This window comes from Meles meles, chromosome 5, assembly GCF_922984935.1.
Source record: "Meles meles chromosome 5, mMelMel3.1 paternal haplotype, whole genome shotgun sequence".
NCBI classification, from domain to species: Eukaryota; Metazoa; Chordata; class Mammalia; order Carnivora; family Mustelidae; genus Meles; species Meles meles.
Genome location: NC_060070.1, coordinates 23,089,758 through 23,108,523, shown reverse-complemented (window position 1 = coordinate 23,108,523; position 18,766 = coordinate 23,089,758). Strand labels below are relative to the sequence as shown.

The 18,766-nt window shown below is 38.8% G+C and overlaps 1 protein-coding gene across 1 annotated transcript in view; it reads right to left on the bottom strand.

Moving 5' to 3' along the window:
- The window catches only part of AK9 (adenylate kinase 9), a 123,798-nt gene that overhangs the window by 98,788 nt on the left and 6,244 nt on the right, over window positions 1–18,766 (bottom strand). Inside the window, exons 5-9 of the mRNA XM_046006047.1 lie at window positions 14,051–14,163; window positions 11,195–11,383; window positions 9,817–9,945; window positions 7,653–7,731; window positions 5,055–5,149 (exon numbers count right to left, since the gene is read on the bottom strand). Of these exons, the coding sequence (XP_045862003.1) occupies window positions 5,055–5,149; window positions 7,653–7,731; window positions 9,817–9,945; window positions 11,195–11,383; window positions 14,051–14,163 (605 nt within the window). The remainder of the gene's footprint in view (window positions 1–5,054; window positions 5,150–7,652; window positions 7,732–9,816; window positions 9,946–11,194; window positions 11,384–14,050; window positions 14,164–18,766) is intronic.

Here is an 18,766-nt window from a genome sequence, read left to right as displayed (position 1 = left end):
CAAAGACCATGCACGCTGCAAGGATGCGGCATGAATGTCCAAACTGAAGGCTGAAAGAAGTTGCTTAATGTTCAGGAAATTGTCGATGCTTAGGGGAGTCGCATGAGACAGAGAAGCTCCTCGGTGGGCCACACTGGGCTACCACCCTTCTCCATGGAGTCTACAATGAACTAGGTACTGAAATGGAACTAGTTAAGTCAGGAAGCTGTCATTCTTTCCTCATCATCCTTATTTCTTGTCCAATCTTGGGAAAAGTGTTTGACTAGCAGACAGCGGGCATTCTCACAAAGGAAACATGTTTAAATGGCAAACCACACTCCTCTCTCGACCTCAAGCCCCTGAGGCCACATATCTAGTAGGTGCTGAGGGGTGATGAGGAACAGACCTTTCCAGTGAGTTGATACAACAGTCTAAAAGAGCTCAGGACTGCCTCTGGCCAAACTAGGCAGACTGAACGCATGTATTTGTATTTGCTGCTTTCCCAAAACTTCACAGAAATGATAGCAGAGAATGCAAAAGGAATGACCTCACAAGAACACAGAATGGGAGGGGACACCAGAAGAGCTGACGGGGGACCAGCGGGGCTACACATTTTCATAAGCCAGAAGGTAGATAGGTGGTGGAAACAGACTTAAATTGGAGAAAAGTGAGGGCTCAGTGTCTATGGTGGCAGGGATAGGTATGAGATGGGCTGGGGACGAGAAACAAGTTGATTCACTCTGCAAAATCCTAGAGGGATTCGGGACCTGTTGACCTCAGGTACCTCTGAAGGGGTGACAGCAGAAAACCGGGGGGATTGTTTGGAAATGGCAAGAGCTACTCCCCACTTTCCCCAGTCAGCCAACTTTCCCTCAATCCTCCCACCACTTCTCCTTTCATCAGAAAACTGGAGGCTTACGTTGTGGAGAGACTTGAGACTGGACACAAAGGATCTTGTGAAAGGGATACAGCCAGGCAGGAGAAAGCTGGCAGCTATAACCACCACACTCAAGCTCTCCTTCCACTTGAACCTCTTGCTGAAGAACTTCTGGACCCTTCCATGATGCAGTAACTGAACAGTTAATGCCCAGCACAAAGGAGATTCTTCAGCTCTACTGCCATCTCTGTCACAGTTGGGTGAAAGTCCCTGCCTTCCGTCAGCTAAGTCACTAGGCCCAGTACAAAATGGAAATGCTGGGCCCTTGTTCTAAAACTATAAAAAATTTCATTAAACAAATTGTGGGGCTCTTCTAAGGATGGGATCCTGTGTGACTGCATGGGTTTCTAGCCCATTAAGCCAGTCTTATCCAGCAATACAGCTCTCAGATGTTCTGAATATTACCTTGGTTCTGGAAACTTCACAAGCATCATCTCAGATAATCCTTACAATAACCCTATGTGGTAGAGGTTATCATCCCTTAAAAAAAAATTTTTTTTTTTAAGATTTACTTGTTAGAGACGAAGAGTACAAGGAGGGAGAGCAGCAGGCAGAGGGAGAAGCAGGCTCCCTGATGAGCAAGGAGTCCAATGTGGAGCTCAATCCCAGGACCCTGGGATCATTACCTGAGCTGAAGGCATACGCTTAACCGAATGAGCCACCCAGGTGTCCCTATCATCCCTTTTTTAATGACTGAATAAAGGGTAAGCTAGAGATCTGGTAGACTTTATATCTGTCTGATTTGAAAATCTATGCTGTTTACCATCTACTGTGCTGGGTGCCAACTTGACACTGTCCTTCCTCCCACCACACTGCCCCCATCCCTGCCCACCTCCTCACCCACACAGCCCCTCACTGCCCAGCAACAACTCATTAGATGTTACAGGATTCACTCTCACGAGGAAGTTTGAGTTCACAATGAGGCCTTTGTGTCTCTCTCACGCCTTTAAACCAGTGGTTCCCATCCCTGGTTGCACAGTAGAATCTGCAAGGAGGTTTTTGGGTTTTGTTTTTTAAATTGTGGTACAATATATATGACATGATATTTACCATTTTAACTATCTTTAAGTGCACAATTCAGTGGCTTGAAGTACATTCACAGTGTTGTGACCATCACCACTATTCATTTCCAGAACTTTTTCATTAACCCAAACAGAAGCTCTACACCCATTGAACAATAACTCCCCATTCCACTCTTCCTCATGTAAGTAGAATTGTATTTATCTTTTTGTCTCTAGCTTGCATCACTTGGCATTTTTCCAAGTTCCATCCATAGTTTAGCATGTGTCAGAATTTCATTCCTTTTTAAGGCTGAGTAACATTTCAGAGAGAGAGTGTGTGTGTGTGTGTGTATATACATATACGTATATGTATATATATCACTGTTATCCATTCATCCTTTGATGGACATTTGGGTTAATTTTACCTTCTAACTATTGTGAATTAAGTGGCTATGAAAATCGGTGTACAAGTTTCTGTTTGAGTCCCTGCTTTCAGTTTGTTTGGGTATATTCCTAAGAGTGGAATGTTAGGTCGAATGGTTAAGTCTGTGTTTAACATTTTGAGGAACGGCCAAACTGTTTCACATAGTGCTACATCATTTTATCCATCAATGATGCACAAACATTCTAGTTTCTCTCCATCCTTGACAACCCTTATTTTCTGTTTTTTGGTTAATAGCCATCCTAATGGGTATATAGTAGTATTTCATTATAGTTTAGATTTGCATTTCCCTAAAAACTAGTTATGTTAAATATCTTTTCATGTATTTATCAGCCATTTGTAAATCTTTGGAGAAATGTCTATTTAGGTCTTTGCAGATTTTTTAATTGGGTTGTTTTATTATTGTTGAATTGTAGGAGTTCTTTATATGTTCTGGATATTAATCTCTTATCAGATGTAAGATTCACAAATATCATTTTCCATTCTGTGGGCTATCTTTTCATTCCATTGATTGTGTCCTTTGATGAACAAATATTTTTCATCTTGACGGAGTGCAATTCATCTATTTTTTTTTGTTGCCTCTACCTTTGATATAACTTTGATATCCTGTTCTAATTAATGCTGGATTCCTATTCCAGATTCTGTTTTAACTGATCTGGACATTAATATATTTAAAGAGCTTCCTAGATGATACCACTGTCAGGGCTAGGAATCATTGCTTTAAACCTTCCCATTACATTGGTTTTCTAAAAATCACCTACCTTTAGCTGAAAGACATCTGTCTAAAGTTCTTTGAAATACAGGAACTTCAAGTTTAATCAACCTTGATCAATCAGGTTCCCTTGGTGTCCCAAACTTTATTTATTCATTTTTTAAAGATTTTATTTACTTATGAGAGAGAGAGAGAAAGCACAAGTGTGTGTGGGTGGGGGGAGGGCAAAGGAAGAGGGAGAAGCAGGCTTCCCACTGAGCAGGGAGCCCAATGTGGGGCTTGATCCCAGGACCCCAAAATCATGACTTGAGCCGAAGGCAGAGGCTTAACTGACTGAGCCACCCAGATACCCCTCAGTGTCCCAAACTTTAAAGTAGGGGTTCTTAAACTTAAGTGGGTATAGGAATCCTCTACGGATCTTGTAAAAAATACATTTCTAGTCCCAACTCCAGACATTCTAGTTCAATCAATCTGGAATCTGTGCCTAAGGAATCTGTATTTGTACGCCGCTTCTTAGGTCATTCTTTTGGAGATGATCTGAGCAGTCAGGGAGAAATACTGCTTAAGGGTTATGAATAATGACCCCAGTACACACAGTCATAACTTCTGCCCTTTCATGAAAAACAAGGAAGTCATCTTTAGTCCTCTATATTATGAACTATAACCTTAGGCCTAAGCATACAACATTTTTTTTTTAAGTAGCCTCCATGCCCTGTGTGAGGCTTGAACTCATGACCCTGACATCAATAGTCACATGTTCTACTGACTGAACCACTAGACACCCCACATACAATAATTTCTAAGGACAAATTTTCTACCTGGGAAATTCCCCCAGGTTTTATAATATTTTAAATTTTTCCTCTGATGATGACCTAGAAGAGGAGGCTCAGCACAGAGTCTCTAATCAGGCACACCTTTCTTCCTCTTCAGCACTAGACAACTGAAGTCCCAGAACATACTTCAACTGTGCTGAAGATGGAAGGATGACCCAGTCCAGGATCACAAAGTAACTTCTTCCTTCAAAGATTATGTTATTTGAATTATGGTATCTATTTATGATTCTCGTATTTGTTGTTCAATTTCTATTCATAGAGGTGAAACCAAACCTCCCAAAGTGGATCACATCCTCCAATCAAAGGCCTGAGAATGGGGGGGTCTGAGTGAATCAGTCAGGTAGGCATCTGACTCTTGGTTTCAGCTCGGCCAGGATCTCATGGGTTGTGGGATGCAGTCCTGTGAGGGGCTTCACGCTCAGCGGAGAGTCGGCTTGAAGATTCTCTTCCCTGGCCCCTCCCCCAGCTCGTGTTCATTCTCTCACTCTCTTGCTCTAAAATAAATAAAATCTTATTTTAAAAAAAGGCCTGAGGGGTACCTGAGTAGCTCAGTAAGTTAAGTCACTGGCTTCGACTCAGTCATGATCCCAGCGTCCTGGGATTGAGCCCATCGAACTCCCGGCTCAGCAGGGAGCCTGCTTCTCCCTCTCCAGCTACTCTGTGCTTGTGTTCCCTCTCTTGCTCTCTCTCTCTGTCATGAATGACAGAAACCTTAAAAAAAGAAAAAAGTTAAAAAAAGGCCTGGGAGCTTTTTTAGCACTTAGCACTGTCACATCCATAATACATCAGTGTCAGGAACACAGTAGTTATTTTAAAAATGGGTTAAATGTTGGAAGGAATAAATGAGTGCTTGTAGAGTTGAGGGCTTTAATGTCTTTGGTTCCTTTGGCATTGCAAATTTTAAAAATGAGCTTGGTTTTCTATCTCATTATTCTTGTAGCTAATTGTTTTAATTTTATTGTCTTTGTTTCAAAACTTTTCTGTAGTGTTCAAAGATATTGAGCTAATATTATAGCTTCTCCCTAAAAATTAAATCTGTCTTTATGAAAGGTACCCTGAAATTCCTTTTATACTTTGGAAGGATACATTACATTGAGGTCACAAAAATGTAGTGAAAAGATAGACTTTCCAACAGTCAAAAAGAACTTACATTTTCCATTATGTCAGTAATTTCTTCCTCTGCACTCTGCAGTTTAGTTAAAACAGCTGCTCTTTTTAGGTTCAGATATTTAAGTCGGTCCATAACTGTCTAAATTTGTTAAAGAACAAATATTTAAATACGTTGACATTTGAACATCTCAAATATTCTAAAGTGATAAGTATGCATAGCATAGAATACTTCCTTGCTTCTACCTTCTGGTGGTTTGCTGGCCATGTTTGGTGTTCCCTGGCTTGTTGATGTATCACTCCAATCTCTACCTCTGTTGTCACATAGCCATCTTCTCCCTAAGTGTCTGAGTCTCTTCTCTTGCAAGGATACCTGCCATATTAAGTTAGGGTCCAGCCTAATGCAGTATGAACTCACCTTAACTTGTTTATATCTGAAAACATCCTATTTCCAAATAAGGTCACAATCATAGGTACCGGAAGTTAGGAGCCCAACATATCTTTTGGGGGAACACAATTTAACCCATAAAGTCTGCCCTCTGGTCCCCAAATATTCTTGTCCTTAAAGGTCTAGCTCTATGGGGCCTGTTCCAGCAGAGGGCATACAGCCATGTCGAGATGGAGGCAGAGATGGGAGTTATGCTGCCACAATCCAAGAGATGCCTGGGACCACCCGAAGTTGGAAGAGGTAATGTCTGATCAGCCTCTAGAGGCTTTGGAGGGAGCAGGGCCCTGCCAACACCTTGACTTTTTATTTTTAGTCTCCAGAACTATAAGAAAATAAGTTTCTGTCATTTTAAACCACCTAATCTGTGGTACTTTGCTATGGTGAATTAGAAACTAACAGGGACACCTTGGGGAAGGATATGAAACATTGACTCTGAGGTGAGAGATGATGCATAGACAAAGTTCTGATGGAGAATGGGAATCTGTGGCAGATTGCATTATTTGTTCATAATTTATCCTTCCCTCCCTTCACATGTTAATTCCCTAACTCACTGTGGGTAGAATATACTTCCCTAGCCCATTGGTATGGCGTTTCTCAATGTAACTTGGTTTTGGCCAATGGGATGGGCAGAAAGTTCAGGCCTTTCTGGAAAATGAGGCCTGGCAAAGTTAGGCAATGTTCAATCAGGCCTATCAGAGCTTCTGTTCTCTACTTTGAGAACAGTATGCTCGTGTTGTAAAATCCAAATTGTGGATATATTTCGAAGCGAAAGCCTGCTTGGATGTGGGATGCGAGAAAAAGAGAAGAGCAGCTTGAAGAGTGGATTCAACACGTTGCAAGAAGGGAAAACTGTGGGAGGAGCGTGTCTGGGGCAGCTGGATCAGAGGGTTTTTCTTGCACACTTAAATCTGAGATAACTACTAGGCATCCAGTTGTATATACCGAGTAGCAGCTGATTATATAAGCATGTAATTCAGGGGAAAGGTCTGAGATAGCAACATGAATTTAAGAATTTACCAGCATTTAGTAGGACAGACAGAGACAGGTGCATAAGAAGTGAGCCCCGGGATTCTCCAGCTATAGAGGTGAGAGATGTAGACTGTCCAGTGAGGTAGAATGGAGTATATTCCTTATTAAAAAACAGCTTCACTGAGATACAATTCACATATAATTCACCCACGTAAGGTGTAGAGTTCAGTGGTTTTTAGTATAGATTTGCACAACTATCACCACAATGAATCTTGAACACTTTCATTACCCCAAAAGAAACCCTTTACCCATTAGTAGTCACTCTACTGTTACCCTGAGATCTCCCATTGTGGGAAACCTCACCCCAGGCAGCCACTAGTCTATTTTCCATTTTGGTAGGTCTGCCTATTTTGGACATTTTATATAAATGGAATCATATGATATGGGATCTTTTGTAACTTTTATTTAGTATGTGTTCAAGATTCATTCATGTTGTAGCCTGTACCCAAACCTCATTCTGTTTCATTGCTGATTGATATTCTAGTGTACAGACAGATCACATTTTACTTTTCCGTTCATTAGTATATGGACATTTGGCTTATTTCTACCTTTTGGCCGTTGTGAATAGTGCTGCCATGGATCTTCATGTATGTTTTCGTTTGAACACCTGTTTTCAGTTATTTTGGGTATATATATCAAGAAATTGATTGCTGAATCATGTAGTAATGTCATGTTTAACTTACGGAGGTCTACCAAACTATTTTCCAAAGCAGCCGCACCATTTTATAACCCCATCAGCAACATATGAGGGCTCCAATATTTCCACATCCCCACAAACACTTGCTATTGTCTGACTTTTGTTTGTTTGTTTGTTTTTGAATTTTAGCCATCTTAGTGCATGCGAAGTGATAACTCATTATGGTTTTGGTTTGCATTTCCTTAAGGACTCATGGTAAGCATTTTATGCTTACTGGCCATTATTTGTTTTTACTTTTCTTTGAGGCACTTTTTGTTACACAGAGATTTTTAAATTCAAATGTAGTTTGAATTTAAATAAGGACAGAGGAATATGTATAACATCATATTTTAAGAGTCAAGAGGAATTTTCCAAAAGTAAGTGGTGCTAAAATATAAATACATTTTTAATGTTTATTAAAATAAGTACAACCCAGTCAGTAACTTTTTGATTTTTCAAGCCTTGGGATATTCTTATGAACATTGCACTTACCATGAAGAGCTCCTCTGGGGGTTTATTTCCATCTAGCTCAATGAGATACTGGGAATTGTGTTCAGCCATTACTTCCTGCAGAAAATAGAAACCTTATGGTCCAAGATCATTGGCAAAACCGAACAGAAGATCAGAATCTTAACATACTATGAAGAAATCTTTAAAACTAAATTGTTTGCTTTATACATGATATAATGTATATTATTTTAAGTGCTCTTTTGAAAAACACTTAGTCTTCTTATCATGAATTGTATTCTCTTTCTGATTTTTTTCTTTTCAGTTTTTCTTTACATTGATGTTTTAGAGTCCTTCCAAATAGAAAATGTTCTGGGGCATCTATCTCTCTGCATACATTCATAGAATAATTTCTACCAATCTGATAATTGAAAATGAGATTGGTTTGTTTTATTTTTATTCCCCTAGTTATGGGTGAGGTTCAATATTTAGATATCCATCTCTATACACTGTCTAACCATAACATCTGTGCATTTTTTTTTTATCAGATTGTTTCTTTTCCCTAACATTCATGGAAAGTCTTTAAGCTATATCAATTGCAAATATTTTACCATTAATGATAAAAAAGATTTATCTTTTTGACTTTATATAATCTTCTATAATATAAAACATTTTTATAATAAAATCCACCCATTTTCATTGTTTCTGGATTTCCTTTCTTGATGAAATTAGATTTTCTCTATCTCATGATTATATTAATATTCTTCTAAATTTTCTTCTACTATTTTTTGTTTTTAATATTAAAATCTAAAATCCACTAGATTTCATTTTTGTACATTGGCGATGTTGAACTCTATTTGAACCCTGTATCCCCAGAAAGTAGGGAGGGTAAGACCCATCTCTACTCTTCCTCAAGGATTCAGATAAGATCTGTCTTCATCCTTCTCCATCATTCCCTAAGACTTGAGGATGTCTCCCTTGTTTACCTGCCTCCATAAAAGCCCTAGGTCCCCCTTTCTTTTCCTGAAATATTTCTCAGTAGTGAATGTTCTCGCTATTAAAATAGTCTGACCAAAATCATCTTAATTGTCCAGAGCATTTTGTTTTTCAGAATATTACGTGAGGTTGGGTTCTATTCCAATGAATAGTTTTCTAACTTTCCGAACCTTATTTTAATTATGCTTTATTTCATCCTCAGGGCTAGCCACTTAAGGAGTTTGCAGGATATTTCTATTTGAAGGAAGTAGAACATTATAGATAGATATGCAAAGTACTCTTAAGAAGCTATGTTTAAAGGCCAGGAATAGAAGAAGAGGTAGGGAGCAATAAAAGTCATACATAAGAAATAAATTAAATTTGGTTCCCCTCTTGGGGGCAAACAATGAGAATGAAAATGATTCACTTATTGGTCTATAAAAATATATAAACTTTATAAGAGAGCATGAAACAAACCCTTTTAGTTTCTCTATCAGAATGGAAGAGGCAACTTGAGGATGTTTTTGTCTTTGTAGTTCCGTTGCTCAGCATGGTGTGTGGCCAAATACCCAAATGTTTGTTGAATAAATAATATGATAAATGTTTGTTGAATAAATCTCCAACACAAATTTGGCAGAGTCTGCCCTGGACTTTTGACCGTATAAAATATGCTTTTCACATAATTGTAACTAGTAATCATATTTTTAAAATGTTAATTATTTTAATTAAAACCTTCCTATTCCAATATGTAATGGACTTAATCATGTTTACATATAATCAGCTTTGAATGGGATAACCATAGAAACCAATCTGGGGATAATTCTGTAGATTGCAATTTAAATAAATTAACAATTCCTTTTAGAATAAAAGATGTATCTTAAATGCACATTTGTTTTGATAAACCCATAAATTATGGATTGAAAATGTTTTTACAAAATAGTCTCTTAACATGGGTTTTCCAACCTCCAACCATAAATAAATTCCCCTAGTGACTTTTGAAAAATGTATTTCATTTATCACTTTTCAACAATACTGCAGCTTTTTAAAGGGTCAACTAATACTGTTCTGTAAAACAGCCTTTGGAATGGAAGTCTTATTCTAACAGCATTTTATCAAAATTAAGTGGTGGAGAATCAGATAATAAAGAGGATGAAAAATGTGAAAGCTATTTAACCAGTGAGAGAACACAAATATCAATATTGTATTTTTAACAATATATCTTGTTCTTACTTCTAAAGGATGAAGAATTATTTCCTTATAAAGTTTAACAATGTTTTCAATATTTTCCAAATAATCCTCAGGTCTCTGAACTACATGTTGAAGAATTTCAGCCACCATCTGCATTTCTGCAATAAATGCCTAAATGGGAAAAAAGAGATTTTCAAAATCTTTACCTTAATGATTACTTAATTTACAAGCCACACCTCTCTCTCGTTACATCTACATGCCTATAGATGAATGAGAAGCAGTAGAAGGGAGAGTGAGGATTTTTATTTAAGAGACACTGAATGCCCAAGGGTGTAAAACTGAGTCCAGCATAGTTGAGGACTAGCTGGAAGGCCAATGGAGTAGCTGGAACACAGCGAGCAAGCAAGGCAAGACAGTCAGGGATGAGATCAGTGAGACCAGGTCTATGGCCTTTCAAATTATATGAGGGTGTTTAATTTTCACCTATAGGTAATAGAAAGTCACTAAGGGTCATATTTTTAAAACATGGCTCTGGCTTTTGCAAAGAATGGAATGGGGATGGAGAGGAAAGTGGAAGCCAAGAGAACATTTACAAAGCTATTACAACAGTTTAGGGAGATTAACAGTTATGTGTATATAAGGGTGAACAGTTTCATGAAATTATTGGCCATCAACCCAAGTGGGTGACATGTTTGCATGCCTGACTTCTAAACATGGCTGTGCTACTAGGCAGGCATCACAGCAAACCAGGCCCAGGGGGCTGAATTCAGTCTAAAGACATTAATTTGATTAAATCCCATAACATTGGCCTACACTGTGTTTTTGAAATTTTGGATTAGTTGCCAACTACTTTTAAAATGCTGATTTTGCCTTCTTTGGAAAAAATCAGACTACCTGGTAAAAATAGATTAGCATTCCCACATGGCAAGAGTTGGCTAGGCTGGACCTAAGAGGCAGCTGTCCTCTGAAGAAGTGCATGCACTCATTAGTTGTCTAGTGGAACTTTCTGCAGTGATGGAAGTGGTGTCTATCTGGGCTGTCCAGTTTGGAAGACGCAGCCATATTTAGTCATGAGCACTTGAAATGTGGTTAGTACTAATGAGGAACTAAATTTTAAATTTTATGTAATTTTAATTAATTTAAAGTTAAAGAGCCACATAGAACTCTCTGTTGCTATGAAATGAGGCAGCGTAGCTGTCAAGATGTGGAAGGACTTCCGTACTGACAAGGTTAAACTTGATGGCCTCCAGATGATGATCTAATAGTTTTGAAAACATGAAATATTTGTTCTATTCCCCCAGATTAAATAAAAATTTAAAATGTAATTCTCCCTAGTATCTTCTATTTTCTTTATCCATGCTACTATTTAATTTAATTTTAGCAAATTTTAGAAGTGTCATATATGATGCTGGGATATTACCTCTTCTTCTTCTTGCTCTTCTTCCTCTTCCCCTTCCTCTTCTACTTTTCCTTCTTTTTGGGCTTCTTTCCTCTTTTTCCTACGATTCTCAATGACTTCCGGATCCCACTGATCTCTTCTGTAGATGTACCCTGTACTACCGTGCTGCCTTTGCCCAGAAACTCTTTGGCATAGATCGTAGTCAGGGCACTAAGGAACAACATTAGTAATTTTAACAAGCATCCTCAGTGATTCTGATGCCAACAGTTCACTCACCACACTTTGAGAAATAACACTTTAGGACCTTCCTTGCTCATTTTTGGATTTCTTCAGGCCAACTCTATGTGGAGTTAGATGGGATGGGTATTTACTGAGGCAAGACTTATTTAGGCTTCCTAATTCACAAGAAAGATTTCAACCTTCTCAAGTCATTTTTATAATGTGTGTTTGCCCTTCCTTATTCAGCAACCCAGAATACCCACACTGTAGGTCCTTGACAAAGACTACTGCCTTTGGCTATCTCCTACTTTCACTTGCAGGAAGGGACTCATATGAGAGTGAGTCTGAAGGACATGCCTCAGAGCAGTGGTCCTCACACTTCAGTGGGCATCAAGAGTCATGTGAAGGGATTTTCAACACAGGTAGCTGAACCCCCCCTTCTGGCTCCCCCTCAAGTTTCTGAGTCATAGTTCTGGGGTGGGTCCTAAGAATATGTATTCCTAACAAACTTCTGAATGCTGCTGCTGCAGTTGGCTCTGGGACAGTACTCCGAGAACCACTGCTGTAGTAGATCTAGTACTGGCCCGTAATAGTTTTGTTTTATTTATTTTTTTTTAAAGTACAGACCCCTTTAGAATTCGAGGAAAGCTATTGGCTTTTGCTTCAGAAAAAACAGATATATACAATAAAATAATTTCAGAAGGTTCACAGATGTTTAAGGATTCCTGGATTCTAGGCTAAGAACGTCTGCTCTAGAAATTCCAAGATTTACCCCCAAATAAGGCCAAACCACCAGAGAAATGTGTGTTGTACTGAGTTCTGTTTCACAGTAGGCCCTCTGATTACACTTAAGTCAACGTTGTAGAAACCACCTGGATACCCACTATCACATTTATAATAGAAATGAGATTAAGGGCTTTATTCTCTACATTGATGATATATTTTTTTAAAATTTTATTTTATTTATTTAACAGGCAGAGAGAGAGAGAGTACAAGGAAGCAGAGTGGCAGGCAGAGGGAGAGGGAGAAGACGACTCCCCGCCGAGTAGAGAGCCCCATGCCGGGCTCAATCCCAGGACTCTGGGATCATGACCCAGCAGAAGGCAGCCACTTAACCGACTGAGCCACCCAGGCGCCCCAACAGTGATGATCTTTTATACTAAGACCCATGTAAGATATTTCTCTCACTTAAAATTTTAATTCTAATTTCTCTCATTTTGTTTTTTCTGAGGAATGTCTTGTCTTTTCATGGACAATGTGAATTTTATGTAAGTGGTCACATTTCCCCTTCTACTTGGGCTCATCAAACTCAGAAGCAAATTTATGCCCCAAATTAGTAAGCGTTTGGAGGCTAATGGCCTGTGTGTCTGTACTTTTATTTCACCAAGTATTAATTTCCTATACAATCTATGTTTTCCATGGCTTGGACTTTATATTTGGTTTTAGTTAATTGTTTGAGATCTTTTCTTCTCTCCCTTTCACACATGACATTCTCAAGGTCCGTGCAGGGATTTTGATTGGTCTCCAACCACAGCCTGTGGTGGGCTGTAGATGATACCACACCCACCACCACAACACCTCCTCTCTCTCACGGCTAACCCTAACATGCTCCCAGGTGCCAGCATCTGAGCTGAGAATCATCTCATCTACTTTGAGCTGTCAAACCCCTTGGAGAATCGGGCAGGTATGGATATAAAAACTTATCATTAATGTTCATATAAACAAGCAGACCTGGACTTCCTGAATTCTTGTCATACCCCCATGAGGCAGTTATTATTTTTGTAAAGAGGAAATTGAGTCTTATAAATGTCATCTACCACATGCTGTTGATAAAGGAGAGATTGGGAACAGGATCCAGGCTTGATTCTTAATCAATCTGGCAATGTTTTTAAACAATCATATGTCCAACTTAATTGTTCTTTCTTTCGTTTTATTTATTTATTATCAGGTGTCTGTTAGATACTATATATTGTGTTAGTTGATGTTTATATGGGTAAGACATGGTTTTTGCCTTCATATAAGGCAGAGTCCAGAAGGAAAATGGGCAATTACAATATATAATAAGATAATACGATAGAAGAGAGCAACATGAATGGTCATCAGAAAAGTATTCAACTTTTCTGTAGTTAGTAAGGTATAGGGGATAAGGAGGAAGAGAAAAGGAGAGGAAGAGGGAGAGAGAAAAGGAGAAAGCGAGAGTTAGAGAGTGAGAGAGTTGGTGTGCTGGTGTCGAAGGGGTGGTCATCAGGGAAACAGATGATGTCTGAACTGACTTTCAAAGATGATTATGTTGAAGACGGTTGAAGAGGCAGAGAGATGTTTCTTGTGGATGGAGCTGCAGGTGCAGAAGCACAGAGCTATAAGAAAGTATAACTCAGTAGTCTCTATGGTTGACATACGTTATTTCCTTAACTACTTAATATATTTTTAAGATTTTATTTATTTGAGAGAGAGAGAGTAGCAGACTCCCCACTCAGTGCAGAGCCCAAGTTGGGGCTCTATTTCCAAGACCCTGAAATCATGACCTGAGATGAAGGCAGATGCTTCACAGACTGAGCCCCTCAGGAGCCCCATTAATATTCTTGCAGACATTCTTTGAATACCACTACTATCAAAAAGAATGGTTAACTATAGTAACGAAACAACTAATATTCTTACCTTAATATTGATTATAATATCAGGTTTCAAATTTAAATTTTTAATTAATTCTATTTGCTGCAAAGTAGTCATGGCATCCTCTGAAAGAGTTGGTAGTTCAGTGATAACATAACCTGTTGAGTAAAACATAATTTTTAAAGTTTTATAATATTATCAATGTATGAGAGCATTGATTCGTTATTGCTTTATAAGATGCCATTTGCTTATGGATAAAAAGATTAATGTAGATCTTAAAATCTTCAAATATTTTCAATTAATTAAGTTTATTGCCACATGAAGCATAATTATGAATACTGTTTTTCTGATCATAAATAAAATCACTGAGCTAGGAGGAGACATCTTTAAAAAAAATTTCAAATCAATTTATTTTAAGCATATGAGGTGTCTAGGAAAGAAAATCCATGATAATAATTCTTTAAACATTAGGAAAGCTGTAAAGGTATATTATAGGGGGTGTATATTATTTTCTTTCTAAAGCTAATATTTTTAAATAGAATATGTACATATATAGTGTTTATATAAATATGGGGAGTAATGAAACACCCATGTTCTCCCCATACTGTTTATAAAACAGAACATTATCAATATGATTTTGGCTTAGCACATCATCTTGCATTCCCACCCAGAAACCTAAATCTGCTCATTAAAATTCACCCCATTTGCCATCATCACATTAATTTCCTTAATATATTTCTTTATGTTGCTCTCTTGCTTGAGAAAATTTTCTCTTATTAATAAATTCTCAATTCCCTCAGAATTAAGGAGATCAGTCAATTTTTCTACTATTTTAATAGAAACTTTTTTTTCTTGAAAGAACTGACAGAAAAATTGTGGTTATTTGGTTTTGGATATTTAGCAGACATTTTATAAAAAGTGAGTGGAGTGAGCTGGTCACTTCAAGGTCAATGGACAGTATTTGTCCCAGCGATAAAATTCCAACAAAAATTCAAATTTTAGAAAGAGTGCATCTACTGCCATAAGCTTAACAACTTCCCAATTTTTAGAGCTTTTCTTAATGAAACTGGTGGTGAAATTAATAAAAGTGATATTTTGATGGTATATAATAAAAAGTATCAACATTTGGAAAACCTGTACAAATTAGTGAGTCAATTTTTTCCAAAATAACCCCTGCATGGCGCCTCCAAGTCATGCATGGGTAAAAGACCTAGTCCAAGTTCAAGATAGACAAATGGATTTTATGGAACAGAGTTTGAAAAGTCCTGCATGTGGTTTCAGATTCTACAATGCAAGTAACTTTTTTTTTTAAAGATTTTCTTTATTTATTTGAGAGAGAGAATGAGAGAGAGACCATGAGAAGGGGGAGGGTCAGAAAGAGAAGCAGATTCCCCATGGAGTTGGGAGCCTGATACGGGACTTGATCCCGGGACTCTGGGACCATGACCTGAGCTGATGGCAGCCGCTCAACCAACTGAGCCACCCAGGCGCCCCTAAAATGCAAATAACTTTTAAGAAAGTTCCCCACAGTGAGTTTTAATGTAGGATCAAGAATAGTCACAATTATTCTAAAGACTATTAAAATATACTTCCCCTTTCTAACTACATATTTGTGTGAAGCTGGATTTTCCTCATATATTTCAATAAAAACAATACACTGCAACAGATTGAGCAACAGGAGATATGAGAATCCAGTCGGGTCTTCTCTTAAGCCAGGTATTACAGAGATTTGCAAAGAAGAAAAATAATAGCACTCTTCTAAGTTTTTTGATTTGAAGAATATTTTTCTTTATAAAATATGCTATTACTGTGAACATGTGATGGTTTTGTTATGATTTTTAAACATATTTTATTATCTTTTATTTATTATTTTTTTAAAAGAATTTATTTGACAGAGAGAGAGATCACAAGCAGGCAGAGAAGCAGGCAGAGAGGCAGGCAGAGAATGAGAGGGAAGCAGGCTCCCGACTGAGCAGAGAGCCTGATGCGGGGCTCGGTCCCAGGACCCTGAGATCATGACCTGAGCTGAAGGCAGAGGCCTTAACCCACTGAGCCACCCAGGTGCCCCTATTTTCTTCTTTTAAAGAAATGTTTTAAATATTTCTTAGTTTCAATTTCTAATATGATAAATACTGACAGATATAACCCAAGTAAGCAAAAGCTCTTTTGGGGCCTTAACAATCTTTATAAGTATAAAGGAGTCTTGAGACTAAAAAGTTGGAGAACTGCTATCCCATGCAATGCATAGAATAGTATGATTTTAAAAAGTTATTAAGTTTCTGTTGAGAGATGAATAAACGAATGTGTCTAATAAGCCAATCTCAAAATTCTCTCTTCAGAATATGCTTATCACATGCATATTATTATTATTTTTTATTTTATAAAAGCAGACCAACAACTACCATAGTAATCCAAAATCTCATCAAATCCTTAGGCATTTCTCCTAAACTTTTTCAAACATTTTACCATCTGCTAACTATATGCTGGATGCAATCCCAAGTAGTTTAATTTCAAAAGGCTGAAAGGGAGACCTATTATCTTTGGTTTTGGATATATGAACTATAATCATGATTCTCTCCCATCTTGCTATAATCTTTAGTTTCCAACTCTGCCTATTCTTTTGTTTTTGCTCTTGTCTTTGAAAGACTTTGAAGTATTGAAGGATACTGGTGGTATCCTAAGGCATCCATTCTATTCAAGGTTCCTTAAATGAACTCAACAACCCCCTGCAAAAATTTAGCCACCGCATGCATTGGCCTTGTCTCAGGAACTGGGCCAGACCTTTCTCTACTTACTGTCTCCTGAAGCTCTTGCTTTTTTTTCCCTTGGCTTCCTACTTCCTTAGTTTTGTTTGGATCCTATTGTTAAATTATCCTCCATTTGATTAACAATCTTATTGGAAACTTGTCAAGACATTGGGATGTGAAGGCTGGCATTAACCTCCTGGTTTAAGGGTGAGTATTGTGGGCAGTGGCCTGGTCCTAGACTGAATGCAACCCTTGCCCAGCTCACCCCTCTTGACTGGACATTTCCAGAGACCATCAGTCTCCAGAATTCATGCCTTCCCCTTCCAAGCAACAGGGGATTACACAGTACCTCCCTCTCATTCCCTCTGCTGGCAGCATGGCCCACCATCTGTGTATTACAAAGGGATGACAGCAAGATGCTTGGCATTCTGTATGCTGTGCTCTCCAGGACCCTGTATATTACTACAGTCACTGCTACTGCGGGGGCAGCTTATCAGACATTTCAAGTACAACTGTTTGTAGATATCCTAAACCTCAGGCATACATGTGGACTGGAATGAGTTTAAAACCTGGTCTCTTTCCTAGTGGAAGCAGCAGAAGAGTGGGTTGTTTCCATGGGATCTGGTTCTCAGCTAATAGGTCAGTATTTGGGCAGCCTGAATTTTCCAAGTGATGAGTTTTAGGGTCTTACCCATTGAGAGGTGGCCTGTATCATTATACCCAGACCCCAGGAACATGTCTATGGAAGAGATGTGGGAGAGTGGAAGAGCTTAGTTCTCTAGACCCAATTCTGGATACTTACAAGGACATTTCTTTATAGACAGATCAGAGCTCCCAAGCCCACTGCCAGCCTCTCTAACCCCAGAGACATGTGTGAAGATGGAAGCATAGATGAGGACTCCCCTCTCTGTCCCATATCTCCTTGATACCGTTGCCAAGCCCCTACCGTCAATGCTGAAGATGGTAGAATGCTGGACCTCCCGCCACTCCTTGCTGCGAAGCTCTGTTTGTACCAGCATTGGCAAAGTAGACATGCGGCAGGCCTGTTCAGCCTGTATCAACCCCACCAGGGAGAAACTGAAATACTGTCCATATGACTGCCCAGGGGTAACTACTTGATCCATTCCATCCCTTTGCCCCCACTTTCTGGTACAGTGGAATGAATTCCTATTTCCACCAAACTGAAGACAGCATGCCACTGCTTTCAGATTAAAGTGATGAGAGATTCAGATATCAAGTAGCTTAAGTTCATCCAGTCCTAATAGGTACCTGACCTCATGCCAGTCTGATCTGAGTGGACACACTGGTGACCAATGACGTATGAGATCATCCACAATGGGATATGCTGGGGGCAGGAAATGCCCAGAGTAGGGCTGTCCATCATTACTGGAGAAAGTGAATTTTTCTGGAATCTAGAAACAGGGAGCAAAGAGAAACTTCTCAGGATGCCCAGGCATTGACTATCTTTTCCTCTTGGGTAAGGATGTAGTTCATGGAAGCTGATTTGGGCCAAAAGCCAACACAGCATGACAGGTTGTGAATGAAAGGATTGTAACTACAGATTGTGTAAGTTATTCCTAAATAGTGATAGAAAGGTTCAACTGTAAAAGGGTTCTTTACAGAAAAAAATTAAGATTGAATTTGGCAATATTCTGTGGTGCCGTGTCCCCAGCAGCACACATGTCTTTAGGGATTTTAGTGTCATCAGTTACCTAGCCTCACCCAGACCTGACCCAAGTTAATGCCCCTGTTTTGAAAGCTCCTCACTTCCAATTTCGCTCCTACCATCTACCAGGCTGGTGGGTAGGACTAAACATCAGAAAGACTCCTTGATTAGCAAAGACTTCTAAACTGCATTTAGCAAGATGTTAGGTTCCATAGAAATTCCTCTAGGGATGCTGTAGAACAGGTAGGGGGAGTTTGGGTGGAAGGAGTTCTAGGTCCCATCCCCACTAGAGCCCTTAAAAAGCCTAGTTGTGCATACCTAACACACAGCCATGCAATTGCATGTTAA